The sequence below is a fragment of the Littorina saxatilis genome, linkage group LG2, assembly GCF_037325665.1.
Source record: "Littorina saxatilis isolate snail1 linkage group LG2, US_GU_Lsax_2.0, whole genome shotgun sequence".
Taxonomy (NCBI): Eukaryota; Metazoa; Mollusca; class Gastropoda; order Littorinimorpha; family Littorinidae; genus Littorina; species Littorina saxatilis.
The window spans coordinates 47,096,730-47,116,722 of record NC_090246.1 but is presented as its reverse complement, the minus strand read 5'-3'; the positions used below and the strand labels follow the sequence as shown (position 1 = coordinate 47,116,722).

General features: G+C 42.9%; 1 protein-coding gene across 1 annotated transcript; it reads right to left on the bottom strand.

The window, feature by feature from the left end:
- Positions 1 to 377: 377 nt before the first annotated feature.
- Positions 378 to 19,969, bottom strand: LOC138959082 (pre-mRNA-splicing factor CWC25 homolog). Its single transcript, XM_070330430.1, has 9 exons — positions 19,922 to 19,969; positions 19,720 to 19,815; positions 18,959 to 19,071; positions 17,638 to 17,728; positions 6,897 to 6,966; positions 6,018 to 6,644; positions 5,032 to 5,339; positions 1,681 to 1,842; positions 378 to 1,081 (listed from the first exon to the last, which is right to left on the bottom strand). Exons 2-9 carry the CDS (start codon positions 19,776 to 19,778, stop codon positions 967 to 969), a joined length of 1,545 nt encoding a protein of 514 aa, XP_070186531.1. The 5' UTR covers positions 19,779 to 19,815; positions 19,922 to 19,969; the 3' UTR covers positions 378 to 966.
- Positions 19,970 to 19,993: the final 24 nt, after the last annotated feature.

Below are 19,993 nucleotides of genomic sequence, written 5' to 3'. Positions count from 1 at the left end.
ATGTTTTTGCACGAGTGAACTTGTACGTGTATGGCCGTTTTTACCTTGCCATTCAGGCAGCCATACACCGATTTCGGGGGAAGCATGCTGGTTATTGTCGTGTTTCTATAACCCGCCGAACTCGGACATGGATCATGCGCACTTGGTCTTGTGCTTGGGAGAAGGCACTAGCAGGTCTGCACATAAGTGACATTTTTAATGCATACCCTCAGGTTTACATTTGAGAGGAGCGATTCGTGAGCATGCAATCAGAGTTTGTTCTGCTGACGCTAGTGACAACTTTGCGTTACTATGTTAGGTGATAAACGAGATTATTTTACACACACACACACACACACACACACACACTAACAACAAGAGCTCAAACAGATTCAAAATATTGTGAAGTGGTGTAGGTTTACTGTATGATCATGACGTGTCCTTCTTCCTAACCAGTTAATCATTACCTCACTAATACATTGTATTAGAAATTGTCAACACGATTTGGGAAACTATTCTTACGGTGTGTGCACAACACTACAATCTTTTCATAAATCTAAACCTGCATTGCTGTGAATCAATCCCACTTTACAGATGGTGGGAAAAAAAACCTTGACACCTGCTTTTTTTTTTCTCCAATCAATTTAGTTTTAAATTTAGTACTGTCAAATGCACCAAAAACATACCCACAGGAGCACCTTTTCGACCACAGATCTTTGCTTGTACAAGTTCTTTTCTGCCATTGATTGATTTTTGAAAGATTATTAATACATGTAGCAGTGTAATTTTTTGCAGACATTATTTTTTAAACAAAATGTGCACATGGAGTTTTATTTCAAAATTGTTTTTGCAAAAAGTGCATTATCCATTGGTGGCATTTTCTCCCACAAAGACTACAAGTCTCATGATACACACACTGAATTGTCCCACTAAAGAACAAGCACAATAATTCAGTTCTGCAGCTGCTTCATGATTCCATTTGTGTTGTCAACGTTCTGTAAAGTTCTTATCCAAGGCTGCTCGGGTACGCTGTATGTGATGCTTGTTCCTTTTCAGTCTGTCTTCAACACTGCTGGCTGATGCATGGTTTGACATCATGGAGCTGAGACATAAAAAAAAACAAGTCATGTAAAGCGAAATTAATACATTTAGTCAATCTGTCAAACTCACAGAATGAAACTAAACGCACTTCCTTTTTTCAATCAGACAAGATCTTTGCTGATGCCCACGGCCGAGAAAGCTTCGCATTCACGTAAAAAGCGTACAGTACTGTCCTGCTAATCGTTTGAAGTGACAAGCAAGTGTAGCGCAGTAGACGTGACTCAATGTAAAAAGAGAGTAAAATAAAATAAAAATGAAACAAAATCAAATTGAAATTTTCAAACATAATAAGGGATTCAGTAGTGATAACAAAACAAAGAATGAAAATAAAACATCAAAACATTTTTTTAAAATGCAGATAGAAGAGTAAAGGATTAATTTCAGCATAATCTCAAAGTACATCATTCTGAACAACAGGTTTATTGTTAGGATTTTCTGTGCCTTAGCACACTGAACATGCATGCATGCTACATGTATCTGTATCTGGATCCTACTCACTGATACAGGCACAAACACACAAAGAGATATTATGGAACATACCTTTACCATTCTTACAAAATATTTGTAAACATACAATAAAGTTATTGTTGTTGTTGTTACCTAATGAAGTCGGCATCTCCCTGGTAGCTGCTTAGTTTGCTGCTCTCCTTCTTCTCCTCCTCTCTGTAACGATGCACGTTCTCTCGCCTTTGGTCATCACGCCACTTAGCATTATCCATCATCTCTTGCACTCTCCTCTGCTTTTCCTCTGCTGTCAGCTTCCTGCACACAAACACACATTTTGTTCTATATTTTCTCATGTTTTCTGTGCAATGTTTGTATGTTTTTCTGTAAATTGCTGACCAGGAGGTATTTGAAAACTAAGATGAGTTCAAATCCTATTCTTAATCAATACTTTGCGCCAAAAGGGTTAAAGAGTACTAAAGTGCAAAAATGTGACCCCAGGCTTAAAAATAAGCCCATGTTATTTTTGGTTCACTTCTTGCTTTAGTTTAAATCGGCGATCATTTCAGTTTTGATATTCTCTTCTAACAAGAAACAGATTCAAGATAAAAAAAAACAACTTTGTGTAAAGTCTCAGTTTACAAATAAATAGACACAAAACATAGACACCACCTTGCAGTTGCAAAACAAACAAGTCGCGTAAGGCGAAATTACAACATTTAGTCAATCTGTCGAACTCACAGAATGAAACTGAATGCACTGCATTATTTCACCAAGACATAACACTAACAGCTTCGTCAATCTTACTTTTCCAGTGAAACACGAAGTTAACAAGCACGTATAGCGCAATAGTGTATTGCGATAAGCAGGAAAGCCCGCTTTTTAGAATTCTTTTTAACTTTCTGAGCTTGTTTTGAATACAACATATTATGTCTATATGTTTTGGGAATCAGGAAATGATAAAGAATAAGATGATATCATTTTTGGATCGATTTCTTATATTTTAATTGTAGCACTAATTCACCTATTTTTGTTAATTGTGATCACATTTTAAGAGTGAACATGACATATGTATACATTTCTAGATTTATAATTTTATGAAGAGTATGATGCAATCAATTTTAAATCTGTTTGAGAAAACTCGATTTTAATGACAACTTTAATGAGCAAACTTATTAACTAATTTTTAAGCTTCCGTGCTGCAATGCAATCTGAACTTCGTCAGAGATTGCTTGACCAAAATTTCAACCAATTTGGTTGAAAAATGAGAGCGTGACAGTGCCACCTCAACTTTCACAAAAAGCCGGATATGAAGTCATCAAAGATATTTATCCCCCCCAACATTTTTTTTGTCTGGTTCATGGAGATCGGTCCAGTAGTTTTCTCTGAATCGCTCTACACATACACACAGACAGACAGACATACATATGTGACAGGGAGACTACTGCCGCCCTTCACAGCAGACTCTGCAGAGTTGTTCGCCTTAGAAGTTGTGAGCTATTTATAGCTCGCAAGGCAACACCTGTGGATTGTAGAGTTCTGTTTGTGATGGGGTCTGGCGGCTTTTGTCATGTTCATGGATTCCTTTGCGAATGCATAACAGTTTTTATAGGGCTTAGAAATAAGTTCTAAAATTCTCAATCCTGTTTGATTGGACTTCGCTTCCAAAGGTGATTGTGGTGTTTCGGCACTCGGTTACACATACACCACACCCTCGTTTCGATTCCCTGTTAACGTTAAAACATTTAGTCAAAACTTGACTAAATGTAAAAATGTACTGAAGAGACTATATGTGACAGTCCATCACAAAATCAGTCTTAAGTCGAAATTTGGATGATTTGAGTTAGTTATTATTTTGAAATTGTTAGTCTTTCCTGGATGTTTAGAAAAAAAAATTAAAGCTCTAGGTCAATAAATAACGATATTACGGCCATTTTTATGAAAGAAGTTGACCGGCGGCCATTTTGAGAAATCGGGCTTGAAAGTTTTGGAAGGCACCAGCTTCACATTTTCCTTAGCAACGGGGGTTGAAAATTAACCTCACCCTTCCAAATGTTGCACAAGTGTACTTTGATCTTTCATGCATCATTTAAATGCAAAACGAAGGGTTAAAAGAACAATTATCACCATTTTTGAAGGCTTTGTTTACATCATACATGTGGAGGAAAACGGTCAAATACAGGTCATACACATCAGCAAACATTTTCACTGTCATTATCAGGAATAAAGAGGTTACATGCATCTCACCTACGTTTTTGTCCATTAGTTTGACAAACACTTGAGCAAAATCAACTTACTTGTATCAATCACTTTGTTGGCATCGAATAGGAATACGTACAGATCAGAATGTAGATCCCAAACACAGGAACTCCTCCACTGTGACAGTCTGTTCACCACAAAAGCTCTTGCACATCAATGTTGACACCACCTCCAACCTCACCTTTATACATGTCACATGTCTTGCACTGAGAGCTGTAGAGCTACAATCTCCTCCGGATCAAACTGGGTGATACATCCACGACGAGTGTCACCGGGTGCAGCGTCGGGAACTTTAATCTGTTTGCAGCCAGTTCCATTGGCTTTGCAGCAACGAAGGCGAGTTCTCTCGAGCACATCACAGCCCTGTTGCAATTAACGAACTGCAGCATGCACCTCCATCACATCTCCTCTACAACTCGCCTCAACTACGTGTGTTCTTGCAGTTGATGCAGTGCCATTAGAAACGCCAACGGTGTTTTTGACACTGAAAAGCGGACGGTCTGTCTCCTCTTCGTCCGCATATTCAGCAAGCGTCACATATTTCGGCATGAGAATCGGAGTCACTGAATCCAGCAACGTCTTCGGCAAAGAAATCCAACAACAAATCTTGGAGTTCGTGGTTATTTTCAAGCGAATCGCAGTTGAGAAGCGCTGTCAATCGGCGTACGTCAGTCATTGTTTTGGTTTCGTTCAGCGAACGGAAATCATACTGTGTTACTTCCCCCTGGACTGATTTGACCAATGAGGAGGCCGTTGCTAGTCCTTTTTGGAAGGCAGACAAAGCTGATTGGTTCAATCTTAAAATTTGTTTACGTGCCGGTTTCCTTATTTGGAGGAAGTGGACGGGTATTTTGAACCACTGCGCAGCAGGGCGCGAAAGCTGATGCAATAAGCTTTCCGACGGTACCAAACTTGTTGGGGCCCTGTCAGGGATACACTAAGCAAATTATCGGTCAAAGTGAGGCATTTTGATGTCATGCTGGACTTTTTTGATGAATGTATTGCATTTAAATCCAATAATTTAACTATTTAGCGATTGATTTTGGCATATTTTTTTGGTTGTCATGTAATTTGGGGTCTACAGAACACGTTTCTGCAAAAAAGTGAATTTCACCCAGATAGACCCTCAGTGCCTTTTCCTCGAACTAGCTCGCTTTCGTCTGCTGCGACTTAAGACTGGTTTCGTGGTGGACCGTCACATATGTACCATATCATGTTCCACTAAGATTTCCAAATCAAAGCACTTACTTTTTTGGAGGAGATCTTGACTTTTGTTTCCTTGCTGGTGACTTTGATCTCGATTTGCGCCTCCTAGGTGAGGTGACAGCCCTTTTCCGGACTGGAGAACGAGATCTGCTGCGGCTTGGTGATTTTCTTCTGTGCTGCTTGGGTGAAGAGTGATGCCTCCTGGGCTCTTTTCTGTGTGATGACCTCTTGGGTGACCTTGAGCATGACCTTGATGAAGAAGATGACCTTGATCGTCTTGGATTTTCAGACTTGACTTTGACTTCCGATGACTTATGTTCTGCTGTGCCCATGCCATGTCTCACACTTTTCTGAAAAAAAAGAAACAAGTCGCATGAAACAATATCAAAACATTATTACTAAAAAATAAACACTGAAAACCTAAGAGCAGTCATCAACAACACTAAGGAAGCTGGGCTACAGCATTGTCTCAAAATGAAAGTGATATGAGTTGTCCGTCCCTGACATAGCCCGCGGCGCTGTCGGCAGGTAGTTCCAGTTGTTTTGTTTACGTCCAAATTGGCTGAACAAGAGAAGAAGATTAGTGGTGGAGGGTAACATTACTGTGTCTGCTGTTAAAACTACGCGGTTAAAGCAGTTGAAGGGCGGATTGTCATGTGGTTCAATTTTTATTTTGTTTTAAATACAGAGATACTGGGACACCTTTGTTAAAAAAAACTAACAATTCAGTGTATTACCACAGAACAGCCCTGTTGTGACACTTCCATGATGGTACTTTGTAGCAGTAAATGAGCAACTTTTTGCACAATCCAAGTCATTATCCATCACACATTCATTCCATTCATACCGACTTGTGCAATTTATTTCATGCTTTCAGAATCATTGTGAAGAAGCAAATTCTTGTCACTGAGAATCCCGAACTAATCAAAACTCTCTGCAATGCTTCAATGTTGAATGCAAACAACTATAGTTATACACTGAGACCGAGAAATGCACCAACTGAACAGAACAGAATAAGCAGTACTCACTATCAAACCATAAACCTTCTTTTGCACTTCTCCGTCACTGCTGTCCTGTCGCTGCAGCCTCTGCTGAGGCTCTGGTTCCGATTCATCAGAGCTGCTGCTTTTTTTTCTCCTCTGCTGTGCTGGACTGTCGGGCCTCTGTCTACCTGCCCTTTCATTTGCTTTCCTTTTGTCAAGGTATTCCTCATTCCTGTCAGGCCTTTGCCCCCTGTCGCGCCCCTGGTTCCTGTCTCCGGGATGTCGATCATTCTTGTCATGCCTTGGCCCCCAGCTGTTACCCTGGTTACCGTCTTCTCTGTGTCTGCCGTGTGCTTGGTTTCTGTTTCTGTCAATGAATTTGTGGGAGTGGTGGTCTCCCCTGTCATCTCTGGCGCCGTCTCCCTTATCATTTCTGGCTCTGTTGCTCTGCTTGTGTTCATTTTGGTGTTTGCCTTCATCTGCATCCCCTCCTGGTTTCTTTTTCTGGGTGAGGATGGTGAGGTACTTGTTCACCAAGTCGTCTTCACTGTCTGAGGAGTCACTGTCCGAGTCGCTATCCTTGCCTTTCTTTTTCTTCCTTTTCTTCTTGTTCTTCTTCTCTTTTTTTGCCTTCTTCGCCGTTTTTATTTTCTGCTGCCGCTGCTGTTCAACCTAATAACCAAGAAAAAAATTGTGATTTGATTCTCTTTAGGTAGATAAAAAACCAACATATTGCAGAGACAATGTAGGGACAATGAAGGAACAAATGACTGGCAAGTGTGAATATATGTGTGCCTGTGTGTGCGTGTGATGCACGTGTGGGGGTCTGTGCCTGTGCGTATGTGTGTACATGTGTGTATTACAACTTAATACAAACCAGTAAAAAACATATCAGTATGTTTGCAGCATGTGATCAAAACTTACTAATTTTTCAAGCTGCTTCATTTTTACTGGATTCTTCAGCAAGCGTTTCCTCGCATCCTCCTCTTTCTTTCTGCGAAAAAAAAAGTTGTTTTTTTAAAAGATAAAAACAGTGGTAAATTGAAACCCTTTACAGCTTTTCTTACTTAAATTCCAGGTAAATCAGTTTTGAGGAATATTTTTGAAATCTGCAGAGATGGCTCGATGACATCTAGAAAAGTGCTAATTGTTAACCTTTGGCTGGTTGAAAATGGAAAAAATAATGAATCTACAGCAGTGAAATGAAGCCTGGCTTCCAAAAGCTTGATGGCATGTTTTTGTTTTCATGTCAATAGCATGTATTCGAAAATTTTAATAATAAATTTTCATTTGATTAATATACTTACCCGAATCACATATAGCATTGACGCAGTCAGAGATTGCTAAGGTCTGAAAATCGCTACCCGTCTAAAAAGTTAAAGGGAAGCAACCCCACCACAAAAAAAGTGTTAACGGATGCGTTGGTAAGGACGCCAGCCCATGGGGTTAACTCCCATTGGTATGAGTGACGTCACTACCGCTCCCGAACACGTCGTCCAAGTCATACGACTTTTATAGAATACCTAGAAACTATAATGCGGGGTTGGAGGGAGGGAATACACTATGTGATTCGGGTAAGTATATTAATCAAATGAAAATTTATTAATAAAATTTTCGATTAAATTACATATTCTTACTCCGAATCACATATAGCAGATAGTTTCAACAAGGCGGTGGGAACCTATAATATACTCTGAAGAGGACTTGACCCGCTTCTGCTTGCCGCAAACCGGGCGTAGGAAGGGGAATGTCCTGTCTAGTCCCGACGACGTTTTTCAAAATTGATGAAACATCATCAGCCTTCAAAAAAGCTGTTCGTAGAACATCATAGCATCCTCCTGAACTGAGGACTGCTAAAGTCGATGCCCGAGTTCTAGAATAGAGCACTCTAGCAGGTGCTGGAGGAAGGGCTGACTGCCCCCCCCCCCCTCCCCCTGTGTTTGTAACCACTCATGGATTTGCTTAATGATGGTAAAAAAAAAACCCAGATAAGGTCAGCTTAGATAAAATCCTTATCACCTCAAGTCTGGTTGAGACCTGAGTGAAACTGACCTTAAACTTCGTGAGTTACGTCTTCCGGACAACCGGAAAGAGCGTCAACTTGAACTTGAACTTGAAGTTTACTATGAGGTAGGCTGTGTAGCCTTTACATAGGTCCTATTACTAGACTGTAGAATGCGTGGCGGGCTGTTCTACAATCTAAACGAGGCAGGTAGGGTTGTACATAGAAGTACTGTGGCGCCAGAAATTGTCTATCCTGGTCTTAAAGCTGTTGACTGATGGCGCTGTTACTGCCTCTTCAGGCAAACTGTTCCAGGTGTTCACTACTCGCTGGGAGAAGTAATTGCTTCGTACGTTCAGTCTACAGTGGTCTTTGCCGAGTTTCAGAGAGTGGCCTCTAGTGTCTCTACTGCTGATGGGCTCAAAGTGGGGTCTGTCCGCTTCGTACATGCCGTGCACATACTTGAAGGCATCTATCATGTCGCCCCGCAGGCGACGGTGTTCCAGGCTTGGAAGTTTCAGAGCTTTCAGCCTCTCACAGTAGGGCTCGTCTTTCAGACCTGGAATTAGTTTGGTCGCTCTGCGTTGCACGTTCTCCACTTCAGCACATAGCGTCTTGTGGTGTGGCTGCCACACTGAGTGCCCGTATTCCAGCTTGGGTCGGACCAGACTCTTGTATAGTTGGATGAACATTTCCTCCGTCAGGTAGTCAAAAGTTCTCCTGATGACGCCCACGATCTGGTTGGCCTTTCCAGAGACTATGCTGACGTGTTCTTTGAAGCTCAGTCTGTTGTCGACGTGCACACCCAAGTCTTTCTCCACCTCACTCTCCTGTAGCTCAATGTTGACATCCACCCCTCCCCTCTTCCCCTTCATAAAGTACTTTGCCTCGGACTTCTTGTTGCCGAGCTTCAAGGCGTGGCACTTATCTGGGTGGAAGCGGAGCAGCCAGTTGTCCGACCACTGTTGTAGACTGTCCAGGTCATGCTGTAGTGCCTCTGGCCCCCCCTCTGTGTCGCTGCGAGTGTAGACCTTCGTATCGTCGGCGAATAGGCGGACAGGACAGGAACACACCTCCGGCAGGTCGTTGATGTAGATGACGAAGAGTAGAGGCCCGCAAACGCTGCCTTGCGGCACGCTGCTAGTGACTTTAGCTTGCTGTGAGGATGCTCCATTGACCACTACGCACTGGGTTCTGTCCGTGAGGAATGACTCCACCCATCTTAGGACCCATCAACCTCACTGACTCTGTCTTGCTCCTGACTGACAGAAAGAGTGAAAACCTCTTGCAATCAGCTAAACCAGGAAGACAGTCCTAACTCTAAAAAGAGAGCTGAGAAAGATCAGAAGACAACGAAACTGTCTTCAAGGCAAACAAGTAGTGAAAAACGAACAAAAACCTGTGCGTCTCACTTTTGGATCGAACAAGAGAGTTCCAACTGACCAAGAGTGTAACACCCTCCGAGGAGTGAAGCGCTGGAAGGTTAGAGCTTGAGTAAGCCACAGCACCATAGTCTCCAAGAGGTAGATGCTAATTGTTCGTAATGAACCAGGGGCAAGAAGCCTTATACCTTGTTCACTGACAAGAGGCATGACAAAATGTCGAAACTAATTCTGGCATTTTCCAGACTCCTCACATAGAAGAGTCAAAGGAAATGTCCTAAAACCGAAAACAAAGGAAATAACTTCCAGTTTCGGCGAATATGCGACCTCTCATCAAAGATGAACCGAGATTCGCTAATCAGCAAATCCCCGCGCCCAAAATTGATGCCAAGCGTGGTGACCGCGCTAAAAGGAGCAAAACTTAGAACCGCAGCTCTAGTAAGGGCGCCACGAAAGAGGGCACCCTGAAAGCATTGTACGCAGTACATAACCGGCTGGTTAAAGCTGTGGTCTATTTGTGACTTTCCGGGGCTACGAGGTTGAAAAATAGGGATACAATCATGTACAGAATTCTGTACAGCAAACGCTACCCGAAACCCTACCTATACGGCGTGTATGACCTTGAGAGCTTCAGTCAACGCTTGAATTTTGCAGGGATAACATCCGGTTTGCTCTCTCAAAACTGATCATATTTTATCTTCAAGAGAGATCAAGGGGAAAAAATAAACGCCCCGACGAAGATTCAAACTCTCGACCTCGAGACTTCGTGTCTCATGTCCGAACCACTAGGCTACCGCGCCAATTGAGAAAAAGAAGGAAAAACATTGATGTGAATTCATGTTATGTTATTCTTGAAGCAGCATGATTTATACCTCTATCCGCCCATTGTTCAGAAGTGAATACATGTATAACTATTTCTTAGATGTCTGTTTTCAACTGCACAGAGCTTTGGAGATTACTGTTTGCAATTACTGTTTTTGTCATTTTTCTTGCATGTTGTAAATAGAGATATCGCAGCTATTTGCATGGCGCGAATGTCGTGTAGCATGACGGTGTAAACAAGTACTGCAATTCCGTGAAACATGTTTGCAAATAAAGGCAAATTTTAATGGCAATTTTTACGTTTTTGCAACACATAAATGGTAATTCAAGCGTAGAATGATATAAAATTATCAATTTTTTATCTTTGACAACACTGGTGAAGTGGCCTAGCGGTTAAGACATCGGCCCCGACATTTCGAGGCCCCGAGGCCTTGAGTTTGAATCCCTGCCAAGTCGTTTATTTTTTCTGCTTGATCCTTCTTGACAAATATGCTCAGCTCTGAGAGAGCAAACCGGATGTTACCACTGCAAAATCCAAGCGTTGACTGAAGCTCTCAAGGTCATACACGCCGTATAGGTGGGGTTTGGGGTAGTGTTTGCTGTACAGAATTCTGTACATGATTTTATCCCTATTTTTCAACCTCGTAGCCCTGGAAAGTCATAAATAGACCACAGCTTTAAGTGCGTATCGGAAAACGCTGCACTAGGTGTTCCCAGCGGTCACCCATCCTAGTACTAACCGAGCTCGAAGTTGCTTAACTTCCGTGATCAGCCAAGACCAATGCCCTGAGTAATCCAGTTAGGGTCCAACCACTGACTTGTCATGTGTTGAAACCAGCTCTGAATCGGAATAGACTTGAATCAGTCTTGAGAGGGTGAATCCCAAAGCGGCTTAAGCGCTAGCGGGAAAGGTCTTGACGTAATTTCACAAGCAAGAAGCTATGAATTCCAATCGACCTAAAATGGAAGCAAGCGTCCTAGTGGGCGCTTGCTGTAGTGCCGAACATGGAACGATCAGTGCCTAAGGTTGTCCGCTCAGAACTGAGTAGGACGAACTCTCCAGGTGACCGTAAGAACATCATGCCAAAGTATGTGAAACCTTGGGATGGTGTGAGGCCCGAAGGGCCTAGGAGATAGACGTCAGCTCTAGAGAGGAGTGACCAATCTCCTCACGATAAACGAGAGTGACTCCTGAGTACATGATACCAGAGTCCTTCTCGGTGAGGAAAAGCTCATGAAAGAGCACAAGCGTTCCTGAAGTTCCTAAACTTTAAGAAACGCTCACCTCCCTATGAACCGAGGCTGTGAAACACAGCCTGTTCCAATTCGGTTAGCCAAAAGTAGGCTACTGCTGGTGCATGACCTGCTTCGAGTGCCTACCCAAGCATGACCGAGAGTGTGACGCAGTACTGCTTTCCTGCGTTAGAGTCCGAGTCTAACAAAGACAAGGACTCATGGGTTGTGACAGAAAAACGCCTATGAATGAACATGGCTGTGATCTTGAACGTCATTACCCGTCGAGTATGTTTGACAAGGGTGCCGTAACCGGCAGTCCTGTTGCCCTCAGACTGACTTTAACGACTTCTTGTCAAGACGGAAGAAGTTAAAGGAAAGTCCGAACAAATTCCTTGTGAGGACATAAAGAAGGTGTGCACCCAGTGGCCGACAGCTGTCGTGAATGACCTTCTTGCTACTTGGATTTGGGAGTCTGTTTATCTGCGTTCTAACCGAAGTAGAATGCTGATCAGATTCATAGCAATCCTGTGTAGCGGCAGGAAACGACAAATAATGGGACGAAAAATTGTCCAAAAACGTTGTTTCTTGATAAAGAGAGACGGTCGGAGGAACTGGAAACCAGAACCACCCGACGGAATAATCCTCTACCACTTCCTGCCTCAGTTGGCGAAGATGGTTTGAGGTAGCTGCTTGCCACAACGGTGTGGTCGGCGTAACCGGAAATCGGAAACCCAACTGGCTGCACATCATCCTCTACCAGTCCATGCGTAAGCAGAGGGAGCTAGTACAAGGAAGCAGCGACTTCCGGTTGTGTGTCCCCAGCAACCGAAAGTGCAGAAATCACGGTGGCCGAAGCCTTGTGTGACTGGTGACGCATGAACAAAATGGCTGAAAGCCGTAGTGCCCTAAGTCAGTCTGCTTGTAGGCAATTGACTGCGTATCAAAAGCCAAAACAGAAAGCAAAGAAAGGCTGGTCGGCATAACCGGAAACCAGGAAGCCAACCTGCCAGAAGCCTCCAAAGACGAAGTGTCCTCAGGAAATATCTGGAAGTTACTTTCGTCGCCAAATCAAGCGCCTCCCTGAGTTTGGCCGAAAAACCAAAATGCGTCTGTTCATCGCTGAAAGGCTGAGAGGCAGACACGGAGACCGACGGGCAAAGCCGTAGTCATAGTTGCCTGTGGCAGAAGGGTGATCAGGATAACCGGAAGACGGAAACCCGACCGAACGGAAGTCGTCCTGTCTCACCTCATGCCCAGGCTGAGGGTGAAGAGAGGAAGAGTCGAAATCCGAAGCCACAGGAACCAAAAGTGCATTAGTCGACACGGGGGACAGGCAGGACGACCAATGCCCAGGCCGAGGCTGAAAGCCGTGATGCCCGCGGTGAAAGAGAATATGAAAGTACGCGTCTGTTAAGTCTATAGACGTGACCCAATCGCCTGGGCGAAGGGCGTCCCTGAGCGTCGCTGGTGTTTCCATTATAAATCTGATCTCTCTCAGAAAAGCATTCAGGGGGGATAGGTCCAGCACAGGACGCCGCCCCCCTGATGCCTCGGGGACCACGAAGATCCGATCATAAAAGCCCGGGGAGGAATGACTGATCACTTCTTCCACGGCTTGTTTCTGCAATAATGCAAGAATCTCGGTGTTGATAACCGTGACCGGAAATGGCAGGAAATGAAAACTGGGGTAGATCTCTGGTAAGAGTCGCTTTGCCCTCTCGCCAGAGCAGCCGGAACCCCGATCTGATTATCCCTACGATCCATTGACTGGGTACATCCTGTATCCAGCAACAGAGAACCCGAGACGGGTAGCCCGCCACCACAGGGATGGAGGCTGTAGGGATAAACTGATCGGAGATGCATTATTGTGGGTTGGGCTTGCGCCCAGACCCCCGAGACTTGCAGAAGGAGGGTTTCTTATTTGGATAAGGAGCAATCCTTCCGCGGCCTCTAGCAGAACCAGAATATAGTTGTTTAGAGCCGCCCGCAGCCAAAAAGGCCATGGGGGCAGACGAACCAGATTGTTTGGTAATAGGTTGACCAGCAGAGCGTTGCGTAAACTTTGCAAACTCCAAGTCTTTCGCTTCTTGTGTGTCTTTGTGCGGTGCATCAAGGCACAAAAGACCCAGTAGAGCGTCCCCTGTAAACGGAGAGGTGTGCAGAGAGTCGATCGTTCTATGATCGTGCAGTCTAGACTCAGAGAGGAAATTATCTCTCCGGGTAAAGACTGCGTGAGCGTAGAGCTTGGCCAAGGAAGACATTTGTTGGGCTGACATTTTCGCCAGCGCAGACAAAAGAGAGAGAGGCCACATCCTGCTCGCTTGCGTCATTTCTGAACTCAAAAGGTTCAAGAGAAGAGGTAAGCGAACGAAACAGAGATCGCAACAAAGTCTCAGACAGAGACGCAAGTTCCAGCGATGACCTTCCTGCTTCCTCCAATCCAAGCAGAGCGGATTCGGAGTAAGCAAAGATCTTATCCTTTTTAAAAGGATCAAACCAAAGACCCAATCGCCGGAGTCACCGGAAGTGGTGCTCTTGGCAATGCGAAAGTCTGAATCAACCTCAAGAGTTGTGTCTTAAAACCAATTTCTTGTGAGAAGAGTGGCGAAACACAGAGGCCTGATGTTCCGTGGCAAGCCATGGCTCCACTGAAGAAGGAGCTGGACCATGCGCCACAAGCAAAGGAACTGGCCGGAGAGGCATGCTACTACCCTGAGGTGAGTTAGCAGCTAACACCTACGCCATCTCGTAGGCTACCGACGGGAATTCGCAAAATTGAAAACCCGGGGAAGCAGGCTGCGATGGCATGAAATCATTGATCGCTGTATTCGGTGGAGAGGTAGCATCAACTGGTGCAACCATTCCTTCCGGAAAAAATCTCGAAGTCACCGCCGCTGCAAAAGCAAAGGAAAGGTGAAACTTCGCTGGTAACCGGAAACTTTACTCTTCGTCCGGAACGGAAGTAGCACTTGCTTAAACCGAAGAAGCAGTGTTCCGGTAGGAAACAGTGTCCAGTACGGCAAGCGTCACTGTCAACAGTAACCGGAAAAGAGTGAGGGCGTCCACCGGAAGTGTAAGCCTCACAGACATCTGGTCAATGCCGTCTTCATGTTCCGCGAGCGGAAGTGAAGATGCCTGTGCAATCGAAGAAACATGATACAGTTCACGATCTCGACGCACGCCGGAAACCGGAAAGTTTTCTCTTTGTCCGGAACGGAAATAGCACTTCCGTAAACCGAAGAAGCATCCTGCGCGGCAGCGCAGTCTTTCGGTAGGAAACCGTGTCCAGTACGGCAAGTGTCACTGTCAACGGTAACCGGAAAAGAGTGAGGGCGTCCACAGGAAGTGTAAGCCTCTCCTGACATCTGGTCAATGCCCTCTTCATGTTCCGCAAGCGGAAGAGAAGATGCCTGTGCAGCCGTGAAACGTGAGGAATTTCACGATCACGACGCGCTCCCTGTGGGATGGCACAAGTAACGACCTCGAGACGGAAGGAAGTTCCCGCTGTTGGATGCACTTGAGTCATGTTCACCACCCACTGCCGCGGAACGGCAGCTGGCTACTTGTCGACCAGTCACACCTTGTCAGTTAGGGAAACCGGAAGACAGGTCTATACACGGAAACAGCAACTCGTCAAGACCGTAAGTCGAAGCACCATCTAGAACGTCGGCCGACGTAACAGTGGCAGAAGGAAGTCGCATACATGACAACGACTCAACACCGACAACCCTAGAGGGAAGTTTGGAAGAAAGGAGACTGGCAGCTCGCCGTTCCTTCACAAAAATGTCCTTAAAGTTAAACTGACATGCAAAAGTCTGAGAAATTTCTAACACCTGCTCTTTGTCTAAAGGAGCGTTGCTAGCAGAAATTCTGTTAAGTTCAGGAGATGGAGAAACCACCGGTAAAACAGTAGCGAATCCATGACTACGTTAAATGTAGCCGAAGTGGCTGGGTCAACAACCTGCACAGAAGGCTAGGTAAAGGTTTCTTCGCCGACCGCTTAGAAGGTGAAACAAGCTCCACGTGCGTAGAGCTGTGCTTCTTTGCGTCTTAACAGACATGTTGACCACTGGAAAAGTTCTAGAAATACAACTTCTAAAACCGAAATTTCCCTAGCCTAGAAACGAAAGCAGGAAAGATCTCACCCGTGATTAAGGACGAAGAGAAACCAGGGAAAATTCAACCAACCAAGGTTGAAAAGGGCAACAAAAACCCGGAGCGTGAGTCCAAGTACGTCTGAGTCAGCTCAGCGTTGGAAGAAAAGTGTGAAGCAATATGGCGGCCGTGTGTCACGTGGCTTCAAGGGGAGCTTACCCTCATAGATCACGTGGTCGGGTGACCATGGTTACGTGATTTTTTTTGGGGGAGTGGCTTCCCTTAGTGTTACCAGGGAAGCGTGTCCAACGTTTTAGCACTCAACTGAAGTAAAATGCTATTTGGGCCAAAGTCAAAAGGTGCCTCTTGTCATGTGACATTTTTAAAAGGCTAATAAATTAAAGATTTTTTTAATATTTTAACTAAAGCTCTCAATAACATTGTACTAAAGTGTTTGCAGATGATATTGCCAAAGTTTCAGAACACAAAGTTGATAGTAAGTATTTTTTTATGAATTTCTTATCCTAATTTCCCCCTATTTTTTGCCGTTTCTAAAGCCTCGTTTTTGGGTGTCATTAGAAATGCAAAATTAAACAGTGTGACCTTGTTTTTTCTTAAACAAAGAAAAGATGGGCCGGTTCAGTAAAGTTCATTCTTTTATTTGAATTGGTCTTCAATATGAAAAAAACAATCAACATTGAGAATTTGAAGGTTAAAAAACTACAGTCTCCTGTGACATGTTCTGTCACACTAAATTCCTCTTTCTTTGCTTTTTTGCATAAAGAAAATGAAAACAAAGAGCCATCATTTTGGGGTCAACAAAACGTTATCAATGTAGGCTACATATTAAAAGTTCAAAAAATAGCATGGTACCAAAATTAAAACGAGTTTTGACACGTTGCAAAAAATCTGTCACAAACGTCACGAGAGACAGCACGCGATTTTCGGCACCTTACTTTCGATCTCGATTAACGGCAGCTGCTTTTACGACATCCGCAAAGTGGTCTGAGCGACATACGAGTTTCTGGCACATTCGAACGCATGGCGTCCTTGCGACCGGGTACGTTTTCTGAATCCGTCACACGCTTTTTTACACGTCACAGGGAACAACGCGGGGTCCAAAAATAACGAGAGACATGAAAGAACATCCTTCTAAGAAAAACTGAGTGCTTATTCTTCTTTGTAATGTTATGTTAACGAAGTTTTACAGAACAGAAGCACACAACTAACTTTCGATTTTACAGGATTAATGTTAATAAAAATGTTTCTCGTAACATGTGACGGAAAACTAATCTCTTCCGTCACACTGACTTGTCACAAGAAACTGGAAAAGTGTTGTTTTTCATGCAAAAATTTACTTCAGGATTTTCTTGTGTCTTTACACAAGTTAAATAAATGTTAGAAAACAAATGCTACATGGTTTGTCTGAAAAGTCTTTGTTGTTTTTTCTAGGAAGATTTGCAGAAAATCCAAAAATATGTTTCTAGTGACGTGACATTTTCATGATGGCCATGCTTAAAAGATATTATATTTGAACATTTCTTTTGACCATAATTCAGAAGAGTGTGTTGGATTTTGTACAAAACGATATATTTCCATCTTGAAATTGGCATTTAAGGTAACAAAAAACAGCACTGAAGATGTTGTATGTCACGAGAAACAGATTTCAGAGCAGGACACAAAACACAAATTTATTCAGTTGGTTGAAAAACTGCAGGGTTAGTTTTAAAAAACATTAAAAGTACATTAATTAATAGTGTCAAAAATGCAAAAAAGAAAGTATAAAGCATAAAATGAAAATATAGTGTTCCATTTGGCACCTTTTGACTTTGGCCCATTTATGAGATTTGGAGTAAGTAATATGTAATTTAATGGGGCTTTAAGTTTAATTGATACTATACAGCATGTCTATTTTTTGGTCATGTACTTTAGCATTATGAATGAGTTTGAGAATACTTAGATTTCAGTAGTATTCTGCGCATGTGTGTATGCATGTCCTGCTGAGGTAACATTTTGTTTCCAGTGGTTAAAATTCTGACTCGGATTTCATGCCCCTCCCCCTTCAACCCTGCTGTATACTAAGTCATGGTTCAGCTTTAGAAAACAACAATCAAAGAACACACAATACCTGATGGCAAACAGAGGGTCCTCTCTCATCTTTGCCTGCATATCAAGTGCCACATTGGCTTTGATTCTTTCGCTGATTATGGATCCACTCCCTGAAAGTAATCAAAACGATTAGCAGTTGAAGTGGACATAGTCTTCTAAATGTTTCTTATACTCTCTTCTTGCACTGTCTAGCAGACCTCTTTACCCCCCAGAATGGCTCTCAGGAATGCAGGCAGTTGCTTCTCCGTAATTTCAGGCATGTACCAGTAATCAAACATATCCGACTAGAAACTAAGTGTTTGAAAAGCTCTCATACACAACCAGACCAAAGCTGATGGATGTACATTGTACCATACACACAACTTTACATAAAAAACAACATGCAATCAATCCAGGTTGACATTCAACAAAACAGAGTCACACCACACCTCATGGATAGCCGGTCTCCTTCAGAAAGTGTACATCTTTCTTTATAAGTTAGTTTGTTTGATTGTTCTCTATATATATTGTTTTCTTTCAAAAAAGGTCATCCTTTTATTCCATTTTTATACTTGATGACATTTGCTAAAGAAATGTTGTACTTGATTTTTAGCAGTTTTCATCAACAGAACAAAAAATCACCATGCTTGAAAAAAGTTCTGACAAATAACACTAAAAATAACACAGTTACCTCCCTTGTCCTGAGATACATTCTCAAATAATCATTGATTCATAACTTGAATTTAAATGAGAAAAAAGTTTCTAGTAAGTTTGTTACAATTGCTAACTTTCAAAACTCACTCAGGTTAAAAGAAATAAGTTTTGGAAAATGGCACAGGAACTGTGTCACACACAGGTCTATTCTTAGTCATTATTTGCATAGAAATCTCTCATGCTGCTTTTCAATTCCTCATTTCAGGGGTTAAGTTCTCAAATAATTGTTGAATCATAGAGAAACAAATTACAAGACAGTAAGTTTGTTCCACTTGCTAATTTTCAAAAGGACTCATGTATCTAAAGCAAAACAGGACTGGTCATAGATTACACTGTACTTGTACCTGTACTTGAGAAGGTCACTGTGGGCTATTATAACAGAGAAACTGACCTTCATTGCCAAGCAGTCACTACAATGTGAATTTCCATGTTGATGACATCACACAGTCACAGGACTATATAAAATATTATCCTTTCTAAGATTTAATTGCTGTTCACAGAGTTTGTAACATTACCTCCCTTTAGAACTCGATCTCCATAGATCTTTATTAAATTTAAAACCCTGATTTTCTTTGATTTATTCATTTAAGTTTTTTGTTTCTTTGGGGGAAGGGTGCCAGTGTTCTACTAGTACTACTTGGATTTACCTTCTTCTGCTGTAGTTGCTTCAGCTACCATTTTGTCCACACTCTTGCCAAGGAGAAACTCCTCTGTGTCAGGTTTCTCTCCCCTGTACATCCAGTCCATGTTCCCACCAAGCCTGCATAAAAAGAAAGCTCAATCATAGACTCAAAGTAATACAGATTGTGTTGTTATACAAATACATGTACCTGTGCATGTGCTAACAGTAACACTAGAAACCGGAGACTGTTCATTTAAACTTTACAGGAACTGTCCAGGAATGGAATAATATTCTTCGCTTTCATTTTTGTGCACAGTCATGTGTGTGTGTGTATCTGTGTATGGTATGTATACAACTACACGTATGTGTGTGTGTGTGTGTGTGTGTGTGTGTGTGTGTGTGTGTGTGTGTGTGTGTGTGTGTGTGTGTGTGTGTGTGTGTGTGTGTGTGACCGAGAGACAAGACAAGACAAATTCTTTATTAACGAGGGTAATGGCATAAGCAAACAGGTGCTTTTTGACATCCAGCCCTCGCCCATGGGAGGGACTTATCTAGTGATAATACGTTTTATAAATGTTAAACACAAAACAAAAAAACAAAAAATGTTACAAAAAACATGAGTGTGTGTGTGTGTGTGTGTGTGTGTGTGTGTGTGTGTGTGTGTGTGCTCGCGAGAGAGAGAGAGAGAGAGAGAGAGAGAGAGAGAGAGAGAGAGAGAGAGAGAGAGAGAGAGAGAGAGAGAGAGAGAGAGAGAGAGAGAGAGAGAGAGATTCATTATGTCCTTACTCTCTGTCCTTCATCAACTCGAACATCTTTTTCTTTTCATCCACGTCTACCTTCTCCATGATGAAGTTACGGTATCTGATCACCACAGCAACAAATCTGAAACGAAAAAAATAGAATCAGTCACATTATAATGTTCAATGGTAGCCTATCTTCAGAGTACAATGGTAAAACAAGGAAAAATAACTTAAAACGGCGCTTGTACCTTGCATTCGCATTTACGGCGTCTGTGGAGTGGTGCGTAATACGTAAGTTCCGGCTTTAGACTATTTCCGGT

Coding starts and splice junctions, on each gene's coding strand:
- LOC138959082 (XM_070330430.1), bottom strand. CDS start 19,778: ATGGAGAAGGTAGACGTGGATGAAAAGAAAAAGATGTTCGAGTTGATG. Junction 17,729..18,958: donor AGCAACTACAGCAGAAGAAG/GTAAATCCAAGT, acceptor GATTACTTTCAG/GGAGTGGATCCATAATCAGC. Junction 1,843..5,031: donor TCAAGATCTCCTCCAAAAAA/GTAAGTGCTTTG, acceptor GTTTGTGTGCAG/GAAGCTGACAGCAGAGGAAA.